Source organism: Octodon degus, unplaced genomic scaffold, assembly GCF_000260255.1.
Source record: "Octodon degus isolate 3935 unplaced genomic scaffold, OctDeg1.0 scaffold00039, whole genome shotgun sequence".
Classification (NCBI taxonomy): Eukaryota; Metazoa; Chordata; class Mammalia; order Rodentia; family Octodontidae; genus Octodon; species Octodon degus.
In genome coordinates, this window is record NW_004524615.1 from 13,809,504 (window position 1) to 13,829,387 (window position 19,884).

General features: G+C 47.2%; 1 protein-coding gene across 4 annotated transcripts in view; it reads right to left on the reverse strand.

The window, feature by feature from the left end:
• Farp1 (FERM, ARH/RhoGEF and pleckstrin domain protein 1) overlaps positions 1-19,884 on the reverse strand; it is a 273,522-nt gene that overhangs the window by 120,889 nt on the left and 132,749 nt on the right. The window contains exon 1 of one of the 4 annotated variants that reach the window (XM_023715163.1): positions 7,125-7,283. The exons of the other annotated variants lie outside the window; for them this stretch is intronic. Coding sequence (XP_023570931.1) covers positions 7,125-7,268 — 144 coding nt within the window. The 5' untranslated portion in view covers positions 7,269-7,283. Of the gene's footprint in view, positions 1-7,124; positions 7,284-19,884 lie in introns of those variants that run through there. 4 annotated transcript variants of the gene reach the window in all.

Here is a 19,884-nt window from a genome sequence, read left to right on the forward strand (position 1 = left end):
GTGTGGTGCTGCATGCCTGTAATCCCAGCGCTTGGGAAGCTGAAAACAGGAGGAACACTATGAGTCTGATCTACGGAGTGAGACCCTGTCCTAAATACTATATATTAGAATGCACAGACCATTTAAAAATAATTACTCTGCTCATTCTGTTTTTAGATGGATAAAAGTCATGAAGCAATGTGGGGGAGGGGGGTGGGGGAGGGGTAAAGCTGCCGGCCTTCAATTAAACAGCTAGCGGTCTCATGCCCTGTCACACACCTAGACGGATGCAGGCCCTGTCCAAGGAGCTGGGGCAGCAGAGGTCACTGCCTGCCTTCATCAGGCCTGGACGGAGCCGCCACAACCTTGCTAGTAACACAGCACTGCCCAGAATAAACATGGAGAAGGACCGGAGGGTACAGAGTTTTTTAGACACCAGGGGAAAAAGAGGCTCACAATTAACTTCAGACCACCTCTAGGGTCAAAGAACGCATGGACTCTGATGAATAGGTCTGTCTTTCTAGTCAAAGGGACACAAATTAACTTTCAAGTCTTTCAGTGAGGTGGTCAAATACAGTGTGGTTTTGGGTTTCCTAATCGCCTGCTACTCTTCCAGTGTATAACCCTTACAGTTCTTTCTAACCTGGAGATTGCAGGATTTTATTCCTTTTCACACATGATCATTTGACTAACTTGGACTAAACCCAAATGTCCCAATTTGTGAGATTTTCCTATCTCTATAAATCTAGGCCCTGTACCTATATACTACGTCTCCTATCTGAAGCAATTCAGCAGCTGAAAATAAGGATCCTACAGCGTCAACTCACTAGAGCTGAGCGAGGAAGTCCAGAAGAGGAGCTGCCTTACAAAGCTCCACCACCTAACAGCACCACTCGTACCTGTGTCTCCCACAGCAGACCGCACAGCTCAAGAGGTCACCCGGTAAACCTCTGGGCAGGACCCCAACTCCTCCCCACAAACCAACATCAAAATCTAATCAAAGCACGATTTAAACAATTTTTATGGAAGTGCAATTTGTACTGACCAAACTCTACCATTGCAAGTTACAGCTCAGGGATGGTGGGGAGGAGGACCTACAGGGTTGTACAAACGTCCACCAATAATCCAGTTCGAAAACGTTTCCAGCACCCTAGAGCCAGCAGGCAGTCCATTGCTGTCTGATGACCCGGCTTCACACAAGAGCTACAGCCACCTCACTCAAATGTCGGGGGACGCTGCCAACCCAATCCTCCATTCACCCCACAGGGAGCTGTGTGCCCCTTCCATGGCACCTGCTGGCTCCTGTTTGGGACCTTAAGAAGTCCCTTTCACTCTCCATTTCAAGCATACTTCGGTCTTCTGCCCAGCAATGGGACTACACAGCGAATGTTTAAATCCCTCTCAAGGTATTCTCTCTCTCACTACGGACACACTTAGCCCATTTTTCGTGGCACTTTCTGAAGCAGTTCCAGAAGTTCTCTTTCCTGAAAGTCTCTCTAAGGTGTGATCACAAACATAAATGCGGCAGCTGAGTGTCACCAGTGTTAAGGCAGGCTCATCAAAACACCAGCATGTGTCCCTGTCCACCTGATGCATTGGATCTGGTATCATGTGACACCCAGCTCTTCCCCAGAGTCGACAGGACCATGACAGGTAAATGTCCTGTGTTGATTCCAGACACCGGGCAGCCTCAGCAGCTCTGCTAAAGGCACTCGTGAAAGGTAACTTCTAGAACTGCTTCAGAAAGTGGCCAGAAGCCTGGGCCAAGTGTGTCCAAAGCCGGATGGAGTGTTTTGGGGAAAATGAATGGCAATGTGTTTTTCCTGCAATACATTTTTTAAACATAATTAAACATTCATTGTAATTTTTTTAATTATACCTTGGATACAGCAGCAATAGAGATAAATTTGTGTGCATTTGCCCTGACATTCTGGGGGTGTGGCTACCCGCAAGGACAGTGACAGCTAACTGGGCAGCATCCATCTATCTGTCTTTCTGCCAGACTGTGGCAGCTGAACCCAAGCCCTGCAAAGTTCTCTTCAGCCTCCTTCCCCTCTGCAGGAGGGTCAGGGAGGGATGCACTGGCGGCCCACGTAGGGGTCAAAATCAAAATGTGCCTGCAGTAAGCATTCCTTAAAGGGAATCTGGCTTCCTTAGAGAGAAGGATGTTTGTGAGTTTTAATGGCTCCAGCCCAGTCGATCTGTTTGTTCGTGAAATCCGGTCACCCTCATTACTGAAGCTACCCCAGGCAACCCCCTCCTGCCCTGCCGTGTACACAGAGGACAGTTCTTGGTTTCTGTTTTGTAAAGCACTGCAACTCATATGCCAGTACTTGTGCACTTAAACAAATAAACAACAGGAACATATGCTTCTTGTGGCAAGTTGAGCACTGCTCCGTGTGCATCCAACCGCCTTCGATTCCTGGCTTGTTTCCTTCCAAAAGCCTACCGAAAGCTTTCTACAACCAGTCACCTTAACTGGTTCGGTCAAAATGCCACTTCTTCAAACATTCACCCCAAGGAAGATTAAATGATACAACAGCATCTAAAAGTCCCTATCATTTTAAGGGACCCGAGTCCCAGGAATGTAGCGAGACATACCCAAAACATGGAAAAGTAAACGACTAGCAACTTCTGAGTCACTGCCAGGAAAACTCTAGAGGACAGAAGAGAAAGAGCCACACACAGGGCTTAGAAACAGCACTCAGAAAGCTGCCACCTCCTTGTGAGAGGTCTCTCTGGGCTTCGCGCACTGCCACCACCTCACACGATAGCAGCTGTGTCCTAGAAGCTGGGCTATCTGACCATTGTCTCTTCCCCTGGAGAACTTGCTGGTAAATAGACAGAAAGGAATACACAGAACAAGAAAACCCGACAGGCCCAACTAAAAGTGAAGGTTCACAGAGCCACTGGGAGGCACCAGCCATGCCTCAGGATTCTTCCATATGGAGCTTGGTGCCGCCTCTACGCTCTTGACTTGGATGGGGGACTTGCTAAGCTGGGCCTGTCCTGTGTGTTGCAGGTCAGCAGCAGCTCTAACCTCTATCAACTAGATACCATTAAGGCAACTACAACAGGCTCCGCACACTGCCGAGGGTGCCCTCAGGGGCAAAACAGCCCCATGCTGAGGGACACTGGTGTAGACCAACCAGAGAACCATGAATTTCAGGGTTGGAAAGACCTTGGAAGTCATCTAGGCCAAGACCTCCTCACTGCCGGTGGATTACTGGAGGCCCTTGAGGAGGAAATGTGCAAAACCACCGGGCCCTGGCGGGTGGCGGCACAGAGAGAAGACACCACAGCACCCAGCTGGCAAATATTTTTGGATTATTTCAAAGAAATGACTGAATGTCAGGAGCATCGTGTATGTTTGAAACAACTGTATAGCACAGCAAGTAGTAATAATGGTGCTGCTCTTTCTCTTTAGGAAAAAAATATGAGGGTGGGGGTTCAGCATGCCGTAAAGACAAAGGGCTCCTTTATTGGGCTCCAGCTCCCAGAGGGTCAATAAAGAGATGGGTAATGCTGAAGTCCTCAGTTCAACTGGCCATTCCTCCATTTTCTTTCTTTCTTTTTTTTTTTTTTTTTTGCGGAACTGGGGATTGAACTCAGGCCCTTGAGCTTGCCAGGGAAGCACTTATTCTACTGAGCCATCTCCCCAGCCATTTCTCCATTTTCACACCCTTCCCCAGCTGGGCTCCATCCTTCTGGCTGGAGACAGGTGTGAAGACAGGAAGAAACACAAAGCCTGGGGCAGCACAGGTCACCATCAACAGGGCTGTCTCACACTGGGAAAAACACCAAATTGTATCACAGTGGATGCCTCTGCAAGGGAGATTTTTCCTTTTTAAAAAAATTGGTGTGAGCTCCACATTTTTCTTTAAACAAGGACATGTATTATGTTCCTAGCCAGAATTTAAATCAATGAGTTTTTAAAAATGAATAAGGTATAATCAACATTTTCTGCAGTCGAGCACTGTGGGGTGCTGGCCCTGGGGCTGCTCCTTCTCCGCCTGCCTCTCTTCGCCTGCCTCTCTTCACCTCTCGCGGGCTCCTGGCAGCAGGCTCCTGGCAGCAGGCTCCTGGCAGCAGGCTCCCGCGTTGGGCAAGCTCCCTGCTTCTGGCTCGGTGGCTCCACTCAGCACCAAGTCTGAAGGCCTTTGCGCACGCACATGGCTTTCACATAGGACCAAATAAATCCCCAACACTCGCGCACCACTTAGTTGCTCAGCATTTCTGCACTGCTGCGAGAAACACAAGGCGCATTCATCCATCACGCAGGCGTGACTCACCTGCGTTCCCACCCGCCCACACGCCCCCGTGAAGACAAAAGGCCCCTGTATTGTGCTCCAGCTCCGAGAGGGTCCAGGACTGTGTCTAGCTCCTCCCCGAGCGCCATAGACCCCAAAACCGCAGCATCAGTGACTGAGGAAGAAACCACTCCGCGGGAGGCCAATCACGTAAACACACAGATGAAAGTGGAACAAGGGCTTTACTCTACAGCCCTGGTAACAGCAGGTAGAGCAGACGCAAAATAAGTGACAACTGGGGTAAGCTAAGAAAGTAAGCTGATGGCTGTTTCCCCACAAAATCTTCCACACAAGCTGATGACAGGAAGAGAAGGAACAGGAAGTACAGTTCCTGAAGAGGTTAACGCTACTGTTTTACAAACTGTTTTCTACATCAGTTCCCTCTATGTGGGCATGGGGCCTCACAATTGGTCTCCACGTTTCGTGACAGGAATGGTGACTCGGAGGTGTGTGGAACCCAGACAAAAGGTTCAAACCTGGGCCACACTGCCTTCAGTTTGCCTTGGTAAAATAGCTTCCTTAAAAATGATGCTACAGGTTAGGGTGTGATGCTGGCACATGCCACAGTCCCGGAACTCTGGGAAACTGAGGAAGGAGTACCACAATTTCTAGCCCAGTCTGTTAGGAACTGGGTGAGACCCTGTCTCAAAATAAAATACAGGGGCTGTAGGCACTGGGGTTCAATTCCCATTACTGTAAGGGAAAACTCCCTCCCTCCCTCTTTCCTCACCCTCTCTTTCTGTGTGTGTGTGTGTGTGTGTGCGCGCGCGTACACACAACATTCCCAGGATAAGAGAGACGTGGCAAAGCAGTCCCCAGCCCAGGCCTGGGGAGCATTCCCAATACGCCTGCACAGCCTCCCAAGGAAATTCTGAGTCTTTTCTTGACAACCTCCTTTGAGGTCCATTTTATTTGCTACCTCCTCGCCACTGCTCATGAGAAACGTCAAGGTCAAAACGCAAATGCACAGGGCGCTGGCAAGCAAGACACAAGGACGTGGATCAATACAGAAATCGATTGTGATAGTGATCAACATCTGGGTCATACAGTGTGAGAGAAACTCACCCAAGAGCTTGGTTTGATTCCTAGAGGTGGCTGAGGATCTAAAAACGTCTACACTGGCACCGAGAACATATTCTCGCCCCTTGGAGAACCCGTGAGCACACAGGCGCCTGCTTTCCCTTGTATTTCAGAGGCACACGCCCCCCCCCCAAGTCCCCTCTCTCTCCAGCAGACGCTAGCGCTCAAGTACAACCTCTTTGTGAGTTGGTTTAAATATAGAGTGGGCTGACATTTTGAAATTATTGTATACAGCTGACTGCCGGGGCAATAATTCTTTCTCTCTCTCTTGAGGTTATGTTAAGATTCCAAAGAACAAAACGGCATGAACCAAGCCTGGGAAGCACGTGAAGCCAGCCTCACAGGCCAAGCCCTGCTGTGTCACCGCATCATTACGCCGTGACTCCACCCCGTGGCACACCAGCAGCATGACTGCTGCACAACCCCACACACATAGCTGGCTTCTGGGGGATGCGGGTTCGCACAGGGGAGGTCCGCGGGCAGCTCTGGTCTTGGGACAAGGTCTGGGCCCGCGCAGCTGCAGCCAACGTCGAGCGCCGCATCTAAGGCGCTCCGACCTATCAATAGCCTGGCTGCGCTGCAAGGCTGACTGCATGCGGGGCGACTCTGCACCCTCCAGCCTGTGCCCTGTGCTCTTACCTGCGGCAGACAGGCCTTCTCTAAATAACACATGAAGCCCCGAGGCCCTCAGGAAGGCACTGGTGTGCTGTCATTTAAGAGTCACCATTTGAAAATAATTTAAATCAGTGTCATTTAAAAAGTCATTTAAATCACTTTATATTTGCCAAATGCTCTCCAGGTTGCACGCGCTGTAGTGGGCACAGAACCTCGGGAGGGAAGCTGGCTGTTATTCCCAATGCAACTGCTCATCAGCAAACACTCCTGAACAGCTCTGCAGCCAGGAGGGGGAGCGCAGGTGAGGAGGGGCATCCCCGCGGCCAGCGGCCGTGGGTGTGGGGGGCAGGATGCCCACCTCCGTCCCGGGCAAGAGGGCAGCCATTGCCAGGGGAGGAGCACTCAATCTGACCCTGTTAGCCAGTGAGTCGTAATGGGGAGATGTGCTACCACGCTTCACGTGGAGATGCAGGGTGGGAAGGAGTCTGGGCGTGTCCAGGGGGAAGGAAGGAGGGACAGGGATGAGGATGGAGGAGGGGGTCAGCCGCAGTGGGTCACGGGAGGACACCAGAAGACACGGAGGTGCATTGGGAGGGGCCCCAATGCGGGACTCGCACGAAGCCCACGATGGGCTCATGGTCTGGTCCCAGTTCACCAGGCATGGCACCTGGGCAGCGGATGCTTCTGAAAAGCTCCCCAGGTGACTAAGGTACTGTTGACCTACAAACCAGCAGGAGCCTCCAAGGTCATTCAAGTTCAGAGCTCCTTCTTATGCTCTGAACTGATGCAATTATGTCCCTTTTAGTTTTTGTGTCAATTTTAGGGTTGAAAAGAAATCTCAGAACAACACACACACACACACACACACACACACACCCCATACAAACGTGGCCCCATCTTCCAGGTATAACTCTTTGTCACTACATGAAGATTTTTAGCTTTCATTATTTGATGTGCTGAATGCTCTAATTAACACTGAATGCTAACAAAACTGAAATGACCTTTATTTCTGGATGAAGTATTTCATCTGGGTAGAAAAACAATTCTGGCCCTCTCTCCATGGCTTGAATTATTCTTTAAAACCACAGTGTTCTGCCAAACAAGATCAGCAAGTCAAATATGTTAAACAAACCGACTCACCCAGCCTGAGCAACGTGGGGCAGAGATGGCCACCTGGGAGATTATCTTTATCTGAAGCTTTTCAAGGCTTTCAAAGGTCATCTTCTTGACAAACCTGAACTTCACGAGCAGAACAGATGATTCAGGCAGTCGCTCAGAAAGCATTTCTAGCACTGACCTGCGGGCTTTCCCCACAGCGCAAGGGGGCAAGCCTGGGTCACACCACGGCCCCTTTGTCCTGCAGGGCCCACCTAGGAGACTCTGAGTCGTCCTCCCCGCTCTGTTTCCACACAGCGCTCTCTCAGCCACTGTGAATCAACCAGTCCTGGCACAGGATTCAAACTGACTTATGACTCCTGCCCCCAACCCAGTAGCCCTTTGGAAGGAACTCACTAGGAATTATACAGGCGAGATGCCTAAAACATCGATTTCATTTGTTTACACCAACAACATAGTGACTTATGTAAGTACATACAGACTTTGCAAAAACTGTTTGGGGAAGAATAATGTGTGAGGAAGAATAAAACGCTTTCTGCTTTTGCCAGAACAGGAAGAACACAAACAAAACCAACTCGCCAACAGCGGTGGCAAGTAACTTGTAAATGTGCTCTTTCCAACAGTGACAATTCCATCGATTTACCATAATGCCAACAGCTGGCTTTGTGTCTATTACATCTTTCTCTACAGTGCCTCGCTCAGAGAAATAAATGATAAAGGTACTATCCTCACTCCACAAAAGTTCATTTTAAATTAAGTAACATGACATCTAGGGAAACCCTTAGTTCAGTGCGCGGCACAATGCCAATACAGTCTATCAATAATGAAACAGGATCTCCCAGTACTTGTCGAGCATGTGTTGAGCTGGAAGGACCCCCATGGCTGTCCAACAATCTGCCCTCCTTAAATTAGTTGGCTTTTTGAGCTAATTACTTAACTGGTGCTCTGAATGAGTATGATGGAAATTTCACGGAGCTAAACTTTCCACAGCTCTGACTGAGGAGAACGGCTAAGGGTCAGAGGACAGTGAAGGCAAGCAATCGTGGGGGCCAAATTATGCAGGTAAACACGCTTGTTTATTCTTTCCTCTTTTCAGGAAAGAAAAATGAGCAGCTTGGCAGGAGAAGATGAAATGCCAGCAAAACGGCTCCAGTCTACGGAACACTCATATGTGGGTTTCTGTGTGTCCACATGTACTTGCTTGGCAAAGAATAAAGGCTAAATAGACCTAAGTACCTTGGCTGATTGTCACACTTATGGCACTAGCCAAAAGCATCTGCAAACCCAGCTATGATCAAAGGTATGCCGACTCAGTAGTGAGCTGAGCAAAAAAAAAAAGATCTCGCTAAACAAAATGGCTGCTTTGAGCAAAAGGGCCACGACTGTGAAGGGGCTCTGTGAGTCCCTCTGCCACCTAGACTATGCTAAACTCCTCCTCTGCTCTTCTCCAAGTCATCTCCCATCACTGTTTGTCACTACAACAGTCCCTACTTTCACTTCAACACACATTCATGATAAGCAGCGAACATGAAAATTTCTCTTCTTTATCCCGACTATATTTTCTGTTTCATTGAGCGTTTTTTTGGAAAACCACTGGTTTTCCCAAGGGCTCTGCAGCTCAGTACCTCAGCTCTGAACCTCTGTACCTCAGCAGCTCACATTTCCTTAGTGGTTTAATGTCTGAAATCACTTTACCTCTCTCAGGTGGCCTTTTTTCACTTCCTCTGAAGTGTAATTTCAAGCTTCCTGGTTTACCTGACAGTCCTGTGAAGCAGCTCCACCTTGAGGAGGATGTTACCCCCTCCTGGGCATCCCCAACCTGGCTCTGCTCTCATAGACCTTTTCACTTTCCAAAATATTTACCCAGCATTTCTGGTCTAAGCAAAAACATGACAACCACCCTTTGCCTACTTACTTCACCAGAAAACAACTGACTCACTTCAGTGTAATTGATAAATAAGGGGATAGAATTTTAGTAATCCACAATCAAGATTATGAAATACCCCTTCACTTGGCTTTTATTGAAAGTTGGATAACAGGAATCACAGAGGAGTTTAAAAATTCACTCCAGCTCTGCCTCCCACTTGCTTTCCCATTTCTTATTTACCTCACAGATTTTAAGAACTCATCACTTTCTTGGTACAATAGCTTCGATTCTCTATGTAAGTGCTATGTTTTGGATTTAAAATGCCCCACAAAGCCTCAAGTGCATCATAGGTAGGGGGTTTTGCATGGATTGCAGGTACTTTAGCTGACGAGGTACAGACTGATCAGAAGAGGTGAGTAACTGGGGTGAGGCCTAGAAAGGTTTCTCTCACTCCCTGGCTCTTCCATTGACTGCTTCCTGGATGCCATGCTGTGAGCAGGTCTCTGCCAGGCCACCCAGCCAGGGAGACAGAGGGGTACAGACTGAAACCTCTACAAACTATAAACCAAAATAAACGCCTGCTCCTTTACATTGTGGACATTAGGTCTTTTGTCTGGTGATAAGTGAGCAGGAGAATCTGTCTTAGGCAGACGCAAGCACGTAACCTCTGCAGAACTGTGCAGTACATCATCGTTGTCTTCACTCAGAATTACAAGTGGGACAAGGTTTCAGGCCGAGGAAGGCAAACCAAAGTGAGCAGTGTCCCATCCTGTGTGTGACCCCAGTACAACTGTCCCAGCCCTGCAGGATGAGATATTCTTCAAGCTTCTTGGCACCTTCATACCCTCAGGGATGAACAATAAGAAGTGAAAATGTGCGACTGACCATGGATGGTTTCTGTCCTCTAGTCTGCACCAGCACTGCCCTGTCCAAAGGTCCACAGTAGAGAGCATTTTCCACATCTGAGCTAATTCAGTAGTCAGCTCTGAGCTCTTCCATATGGCTGTGGAGCCCTGAAACATGCTCAGTGCAACTGCATTTTAAACTGTATTTAATTTCAATTTAAATAGCCACATGTGGCAAGCAATACTGTATTGAATGATGTATGTGTAGGTCATGAGTTATGTTTATTATCATACTATTTCAGCTAAAATATTTGGACCAATATAGTTCCCTGACAATTTTCCCCACCCCACTCCATTTTTGCCAAGTACTTATTGGCATCTACTACTTAAGAGTGTTTCCATTCCCTTAACTTAAGAAGATGATAAAAGTCAGCTTGGGGGGAAAAATAGGAAGCAAATTAAGTCCTTAGAGTTGAAGCTAAAAATAACTGACATTATGCATTGAATTCAGTACTTCTCATGTCCCCTGACTTGTGTACTAAATTGGTACTTTGAAAATTACCCACAGCATGCAAGCTAAGCTGTAGGCGCAGTGGGTGCTTCCAGAATACCACACTTCAGGGCACACGTGGTCCTTTGTAAGGAGCAGGAAATGTCAACAGAAACCCCCCGGCAGGGGAGGATAATTACATTTTGCTTCCTACTCTTGGAAAAGCCTTTCCAAGGTCCACCCACCCAAGTTTAGTTTGCTTTCCAAAGAGGTTTTTGTGAAGAACAGAGAAACTAGTGTTACCCCAACGACAACTCTCCTCAAATGAGGCTTTGTCCCCATGCTTCACAAGACAACCACTCTCCAAGAAAATGCTGTGGAATAACTGGGCCAAATGGTGTCAACTTGGTGACGCTTACATAGACATTTTTTGAATGACCAAGAGAGAGTTGGAAGAGTCACTTACACCAAAGACTCGAAGTTCTGGAAGCCAGGACAGTCATCCCATGCAGGTGAGAGAGTAAGTAGTGGTGGGGAATTGTTGAGAAGTGAGGTGGTGCTTGGATTGTGGGGGTGCTGTAGTGGGATCTGAAATGTTCCCGGAAGATCCTACTGTTAAGGGGTTGGTTGCAAGCTTGCGGGGCAGCTGGGAGGTGGTGGGTACCGGAAGAGGAGGGGCCCAGTGGGAGGAAGCTGTGTCACTGGGGGTGTGGCCTAGGTGGGGCTTATTAGGGCTCCACCCCCTTTTGTCTCATTCCTTCCTGGCCACCAGGAGACAAACCCACCTTCTCCACTCTGCTTCTGCCATGATGTTCTGGGTCACCACAGGCGCACAGCAACAGGGCCAAGAGACCACAAACAGAAACTCCAAAATTGTGAGTCAAAAGTAATCCTCTTCTAAAGCCGATTTTCTGTTATTTCATGACAGTGACAGAAAACTGATTAGCACAACAGGAGACAAAAGAATCACTCCTGGCGTCAGGATGTGGAATCTTGCTGAGCTGCTAGGAATACTCCAGACGGTACTGGAACTGCTCCTCACAGAAACCTGCCCTTCATGACAGTGCCTCTGCAGGTCTGAGGCCAACCACACAGGCACCACAGAACAAACGACTTTATAACCAGAAAATCCTGCCGGTAATGGAAAGCAAAGGCCAGTTTCATAGACCCAAATAATCTCAAGAATTAGGCAATAGTTAATATTTACTTTCACGTTCAGGGATATATATTCTTTCAAATGTCAAGCTCTTTGAAGCAGAACAAAGAGAATGTCTGAGAACAAGGGCCAGTGTTCTCCCTCACACACTCATCCCCTCAGTCCCTTCCTTCTCAAAACTGGCAAATCCATCTTGAAAGCTGCTCAGGCAAAATGCCTTGGAGATGCCTTTGGCCTCTCTTTCTCTCACATCTCATATTCAATTCCTTTGTAAATTCTGCCTACTCTGCCTTCAGAGAGCATCTGGGACCCGCCCTTGCCTCCCACTTCCACTTCCTGTCTTGCGGCCACCGCTGGCCTCTCAACTCAGCTGTGCCAACCCACGTCAGGTCACATCATTCTGAATAAAATCTCAACTTCTGTTCCTGCCCTGAGCTCCCTCACTCAACCACGCCATCTCTCCGCCTTCCAGTCCCAGCCACAGCTGGTTCTCCCGTTCCTGACCCAGGGCCTTTGCAGTCCCTTTGCTCTCTCTGAAACAAATTGCAGCCCCAATACATGACTTATTCCTCCACTTCCTGTAAGTCTCTGCTAAGTGTCACTCCTCAGAGTGGGCTTCCTGGCAGTGTACATGAAATGTGCATATGATGTACACAAATCCCTGAAGTCTTCTTCCTTGCTTTCTCTTCTTAGCTCTTAATCCCACCTGCCAAATGATGTAGTCAGTTCCTTTTCTGTCTTTGCACTAGAGTATTAGGAACCCCAGCACAGGGATGTTGTGCACTTAGTTCATGGCTAGATCCCAGGACATGGACTAGCACCTGGCAGGCACCAGGTATTCCATCATCACCTGTGGACACATTTTTTTCTTTGAATTTTTGCGCTGCTCTTGCATAAAGATTTCTCCACATGTGCAATTTTGGAGACTATGTAAACATGGTAACAGGACCTCACAGCAAAAGTTATGAACTATTAGGTTAGAAAAATAAATTATACAAAGTCAAAGAAGTTAGGACAAAATTTCATTCTATGTAAGTGGCTCTGTACTGACAAAAATGTATGTGCGGGGAGCTGGTGAGATGGCTCAGTGGTCTAAAGCACCTACTTAGAACAAGCTTAAGCTAAGCAAAAGCACAGCGACCGCGGCTCAATCCCCAGCACCACATGCCAGCCAGCCCCACCCCCTGGTGGGCTGAGCTGGCCACACACACACACACACACACAATAAATAAATAAATTAAAAAAAATTTAAAAAAAAATGTATGTGCGCTCCCTGGCCAGCTCTCCCAGATGCCCCACCAGTTCTCTAAGACCCACACGGAGGATCAAAGTGAAGCAGAGATCAGAGGGTCACAGGGGCTCCTTGGCCCAATGGGGGGATCTTCCAAAAGCAAGGCTTGGGTGGCAGTGATGGCCCACCCTCTCCCACTTACACCCCCTCAAAAAAGGCAGATTTCCACTCCATTTGTCTATATCAAAGGGCTGGATTGGAAGGTTAAAAAAAGAGAAAATGTCCCAGGGAGGCCAAAGACATACACCTTTTTACTAGGACAAAAGTATGCATCTCCTTGCCGGTGCCTTGCGATTTCTCCTCCACAGGCTAATTTTAATTCCATCTCATTGGCCCCTTCAATAATAGATGTTGACAGTCCCAGATGCCAGGCCCTCGCTGAGAGCATCTGTTATCTCCTGAGGATTAAACTAAGTCACTTAACCTTAGGGACAGCAAGTCCTCCACAGTTCTGGGATGGCTGGAGCACACGGCACTCAGGCCACAATAATGCCACCTGGGAACCACAGGACCACAGTCACTGTGTGGCTAAATGTGACCCGGAGGCTCACACAGGATGGCACAAAACAAAAAGCTGGAAAAAGATTGAAGAGCTGAAAATAGTTAATCAAGGATTGTGGTGCTTACTGGTGACACGTGAGCAGTTCACAGTGCTACAGGAGCCGACAGGACCTACAGTCAGAGACACCAAGCCCACATACAGTGGGAGTGAAACTGCTGTCCACTTTAGAGGTCACCTCCTCGATCTGCCCATGGTGGCCTTAATTTAATTTCCATGCTTGGCTTTTTCCAAAGCAAAATTCTCAATGCTGCTTCTTTCTTGGAGGGGGAGGGAAGAGGGACCAATTTGCCCATGTGCGCACGTGCGGCCAAGGCAGTACTCCCATTTGCTGGTGGGGCTTGGCACAAGCCTGCTGCAGCGCCACAGTACACTTCCATGACCTGTGGATCCATTCCAGTGGTAGCTGACAGCTGACACTGAGCATCCGAGTAGCACAGCATTCATGAGTTATAAAATAAATACCATCCCACTGAGTCCAACTGCTCACACACTGGAGGAGGGGGGAACACTAGAACTGCTGTTCCCACAATACCCAGAAATAGAATTCATAACATATGATGGGCCTAATTGAGACATTTGGGGGCCTGATAAAAATAATTATGTAATGGAGGAAAAACTTGTGATAACTCAGAACACTTAGATGCCATAGAGGCCAGTGTTTACCCTACACAGAAATCTCATTTATTGGATTTCTGACAAGGATTTATTCCAACACCTGTGGAGACCAGGTGTCACTCTCACTATACTATGATTCCCTTCATAGGCTCTGCTAGACATTAGACATACGCCATGCACCAGACAGCATGGAGGACACAAGATAAAAATCACAGAATACGCTGTTTCCCTCCCAAGGATATTGGAGAGTACTGGAAGAAAGGGAGGGAAAGAGGTAAGCAGGGAGGGAGGGAAGGAAGGAGGGAAAGAGGTGGGCAGGCAAGCAAGTGAAGCAAAGCAAAGCAAAGCAAAGCAAGCATACTGTGAGCTGTGACATGGTCAGTTAGGGGCCTGCTAAGGCCAGGGGACAAAAGAAATCAGGAAAGGCTCCAGAGACTGTTGGTGCCTGAGCTCAGTACTGAGGTTGGCCCAGGAAATAGGAACCAAGATATTGATTCCAAAGAGGTACAGACAGGAAGCCAGGAAGCCCAGTGAGATGGAGGGAATCAGCAAGCATTCCATAAACCCAGTCAGTTAAGAAGGGGCTTGTGTGCTGGGCACCAAAGGGTTTGGATTTTGTCCCAAAGATGATAGAAAACCAGTAAACACTGGTATGTTCAGGAATTCATATACAAACCTACAGCATCATTCATCATTCCTTTAGGTTGATGTCATTCTCTCCCTGGCCTTAGGCTCCATTGGGACAAGGACTGCAGGGGTTTTGTTAGACGTATTCCTATTAAATGGATGATGGGGTCAGGGCAGTATTAAGCCGATCCTGAATGGATCAGTCAACATACTCTTCAGAGCAGAGGGCAACAGTGGAAAACGAGGCGGAGCCGACTGAGAGGGAGCCAGGGGACAGCGATGAGACATAATGAGGCTTTAGCTATGAAAGTGGCAGGAGGAGAAGAGAGGAACATGTCGCAGGAGGCAGAAGACAGATCTGGGGAAAGCAGGTAGGAGAAACCGAGGGTGACGCCCAGAAGTCTGACCCGGAGACCGAGCAGGGAAGACAGAGATGCTGATGGTTTTCAGCAACTTGAGAACAGGGTGCTAGGGATGGCGATGGGGTGTGACTGCTCCTTCAGATGTGCTGACCTTGGGAGATCTGTGGCCCAGCAAAGGCAGTTGTCCTGTCTGACCTGGGCACGTGCGTGCGCACACACACACAGGGCCTAAAACACAGGGGCCAGGCAGAGGTCACCACAGGGGCCATGAAGCCATGGGGAAGGACACGGGGCCTCAGAACTAGACTTCAACTTAGGTGTGAAACCAGGACTCCTTTTATGCCAAATGATGGCTCCAGGTCACTACCACAAACCACCCTCGGAAGGCAACCACTGATCTTGGGAAGCTATTTGCTGCACGCATTTCAGTTTCACCTCTAAAGGCTGTTAATAGCTGAAGCATGAACTAGATCCCCTCCACAAAGGAAGGCAGCGGTCTGAAAGCTATTCGTTTTCAAAGAAGGCCAGACACGCACAACAAAATCACTGCCACGTCAGACACACAGGGCCGCTGCTGCTGCTTTTCCTGACAACCAAGATCCACTTGGGTTTTGAATTTCTGCAAGAACAAGGGAGCAGATTACAGGAAGGATAATGAGCCCGTTTTTCAATGCCTCGGGCGCACCTGGTCCTTTCAGGCTGCAAGTGGCATCACCAAGCAGTCACTCATCTTCCCGGAGGCTCTTAGAGAAAAAAGACCACTCAGAAAGTTCTGAATGAACGAAATGAGTAGCTGACGCAGTGGAAAAGGAGAAGCAGACACGGAATGATGCTGGCAATCACGACCAGAAACCCTAAATTCATTCAGCTGTTTCATCCCACTTCCCTTAACTCCTCACAAGTGAGATGCCTACACAGGCTAGCAAGGAAGAAGCAGAGGCTCTCCCACTACTAGAACAAATCGCAACGCCTTCAGAATTACCACACACGGCTGAGCAGAGGATGGGGCGTTGGTACAATCCAGGTTGCCTACTTTGCGGAATGACAGTGTCGGCAAAGGCATTGACAAAAAGGCATTGTGTTTCAGAACTAAAACAATAATGCCGGCACTTTTTGAAAGCACAAGAAACAATGGAAGCAGCTCTCCAATTCTGATTTTGAAATCAAATCACAAGCCAGATCATGCATGCGACGCAACTCCATGTGGCTTTCAGGTTCAGAGGAGCCAGTCTCTGTCAACAGGACATTTTCCACTGATACTACAGGGAATGATCACTCAGAGAATTAGCCAGACGTGCGCCTGACTTAGCACCACAAGAGTCAACAGCTTGCAGCTGGCTCTGAAAGAGCAATTCCTGGGCCTGGATTTAATCCCAAACTACTCAAATTACCCTGAGGCATCCTGGGATCTTCTGAATATTAAAAATTAGCTTTCACCATTCACCAGGAGATGAAGCAAATGTTTCTTGCAAATATAACCAGGGAAAGACACTGGGGAAGAGAGGAAGAGCAGCCAGTGAAAAACGTAATGAACTGGTCACTCTGGAAGGCCCAGCACTCCCTAGCATGCTCAGGAGAAGGATCAGAGTAATCTGTTGCCTCAACCAATGCCTGGCAAGAGCTATAATTATTTTCCCGAGGATCCACATGTCTGTTGAAGCCAACTTCACCCCCTTTGCCTGCAAATCAAATTCCTAGCTCTCGGTGGGCATGAATATTTTTCACACACTAAGTGTTGCTGCCGAGGTACGGCAAGCTGGGGATATGGTGGGGTGGGCAAAAGTAGGCGAAACAGAATTTGTGTATCATTTTGGACATTTGAAGACATTTATAGGGAAAAGGAAGAAGGACTCATACCTGTTATCCCAGCACATAGGGTTACTCACATAGAAGGGTTCCAAATTTAAGTCTCACCAGGCCACATTAGCCAGACGCTGTTTCAAAAATAAAAATGGGCTGGGGTTGTAGCTCAGTAGAGCATCCCTGGGTTCAATCCTTAGTAGTTAAAAAAAAAAAAAAAAAAGTGGTGGGGATGGAAGTAGTGGTAATCCAGGTATTGGCCAATATAGCTTTGTGATGACAGGAATGTTCCAGGTATTTCTGCAGCCCCATATGGCAGCCACTGGACACATGTGGCTACTGAGGACTGGAAACATAGTTCAAGAAAGCAAGGATCAGCAGAGCTGGCCAGGTGGCTCGGAAGACTAAAGCGCAGGTGCAGGGACCAAGGTCCGATCCCCAGCGTACTGTGCCATGCCAGCCCCGCCCCCAGGGCACACTGAGACTGCGGATGAGACTGAGCATGGGCACCTGTAATCCCAGTGCTTGGGAGGCTGAAAACAGGAGGATCACTACAAGCCCTATCTGTGTAGTGAGACCCTGTACTAAATACACTAAAAAATAAAAATAAAAGTAACAAAGCAAGGATCTAACATTTTGATATAATGTAAACAGTCACAGGTGGCTGTTGTGCTACCTTATTGGACAAAGTAGACTCAGAGGATATAACCTACCTTCTTTGTCAGCTGTTTTCCCCAAAATGAAATACTAACTTAGAAAATCATAGAGTTTTTATGGAAAGTATACATCTTTAAATATCCTCAGCAAAAACCCAAATGTGTGGCGGTATGTGCCATAAATGTGTGAATTCATTGTCTTAAGAGATAAGTAGATTAACTACATTATAGGCTAAGAAAATTTTCAAGTAAAGATATAAAGCGATTATGTAAAAGCAAATCCTTTAGGTTTGCTTCTCTTAAAGAGCAGATATCTCAAAAAATAGCAGTGGCCTGGCTGATAAAATATGGCCTATTATCATAAGACATTTTACAGACTTAAAAACACAACCACTACCTTGGAATGATGTCATGAATCCCCGGATTAGCTACTGTCACATACAAGGACTTCAGCTGCTTAGTTTTTAGTTTTGCCTTATTATCTTGCCTCTCTACTGAGGTCTGGTTGATTCCATCAACACCTTGGCAAATCCTGATGAGTTTTTAGGCATTTAGAGAAGCTTTTAATTACCATCTATGGCATTTTCTGGGACTGCCTTCTGCATTATACCGTTCTGAAAAGTCTGGGGCTAGGTCTAAGCCCTGAGTCATTTTAGTCTTTCTTCACATTAATTTTGCATAATGAGCTTCATCTCCAACGTTCCGTTGCTTTTCTTCTTGGAAGAGATGAAGATGTTCTCATTTTCCTTATGAAAATTCCAAACTAAGTAAAATTACAGAAAAGCTACTTTCATTAGCCAAAACACATCTACAGATTACAGCATTTATGTAGAATTATCTTGTTTAATCAAGTCAAAATGATGCTTTTTACAGTACAGAAAGACAAATCCTCTGAAGTACATAAAGTCCTTCATTATACACAGAAAAGCATGATAACAGGTGCACGCTGAGAAGCATAATTATTTTAGCAAAGGCATCTTCTAAGATCATAGTATAACAACATCCCATCTTATAGCACTGTCAAAAAAAAAAAAAAAAGAAAAAAAGAAAGGAAACACTCAACAGGAGAGAATTTTCCTGAAATTCTTTCCCAAGATCCAATCTCTTACTTTAAACCCTCTTTGATAGAAATCATCTGTAAATATGTTCACAATTCCTTGAGGATTTTAAACCCTTTATCAAGGATTCCTGTTCGCTCTGCACGACGACAGCCTTCTAAGCCCCTATCTGCTTGGAGCTCTGTAAACTTCTCCAAAGCCAGACCCTGGCTCTCAGCCCTCACAGCTTGCACCACCCTGTGGCCACCTTCCAATTTTCGATGTTTCAGGAACAATAGCAAAGCCCACATAGCTTGACTGAGTTAATCAGCCTTTGGGCAATAAAACTCTGGCATAGAGTACAGAGTTAATGTGTGGGAGGCTTTCTGCCCACTGAGACACTACAGTTTCCATCTCTTCAGCCCCCACTAGAGTTCTACATGAACTGAAGGAAGCTGAAGGAGGCCAGAAACACTCTTCCAAATAGCAGCTATTGTCCAGATTTCAATTAAGATAAATTATGTGTGCAATTCACTACTGCTAGAATTAAGAGCACTAGATCATTCTTGTAATAATCAGAGAGACAGGTAGCTCACTAACAGCTTAGGATGTTTCTACCACATACCTGTAGTTTTAAATGCCAAAGACTTTAGTGCAGAACTTACACCAAATTTTCAAGGGCCAGCCAAATTAGCTCAGCGGGCCAGGGGTTCGATCTCCGGGCCTGCCGTGCTGCCCTGCCCCCCAGGATTGAGACTGGCTATGGTGGGGTGCGCCTGTAATTCCAGCTCTTGGAAGGCCATAAATAGGTGGATCACCGAGTCCATTCTAGTAGTGAGACCCTGAACATCCTGTAGACCCTTCCCTAAAATACAGGGAAAAAAATTTTTCTCTGTAGTTGGCATAATTTTTACCCTCTAAAATAGCGCTAAGACCACTTTGGTGCTCCACTTGAGACAAGCACACTTGTTTTATAGGAAAGGAGAGACCTGCACTGATGCGCAGGCTGCAGTGAAAAAAATTCTCAAAATTCAGGGCAGAAAAGAAATCCGGCTTAGGTAGCAAACAACTGCTCTGTGAAGATGGTACCAGCAGATGCATGAATGCCCCCGAAAAGACACACCTTTGAAAAACTTTCTAAGACAAACAATTTGTATTATCAGCTACTCTTAATAAATGTAAATGTTCTTTTGCTTCTGCTTTTTCTACTTGCAACACATAACTGTCAAGACTTTTTCATTACACAGAACAGCAGCACATTAGTATTACATGAAGTCCTTTAAAAATTCACTCTCAGGACTGGGGAGATAGCTCGGCGGCCTAAGCATCTGCCTGGCAAACGCAAGGTCCTGAGTTCGATCCCCGGCACTGCATGCTGGCCTCAGAACCCATGGCACACTATGCCCAACCCAAAACCAGGCATGAGAGAGCACGCCTGTAATCCCAGCACTGGGGAGGCCGAGAGAGGAGGATCAC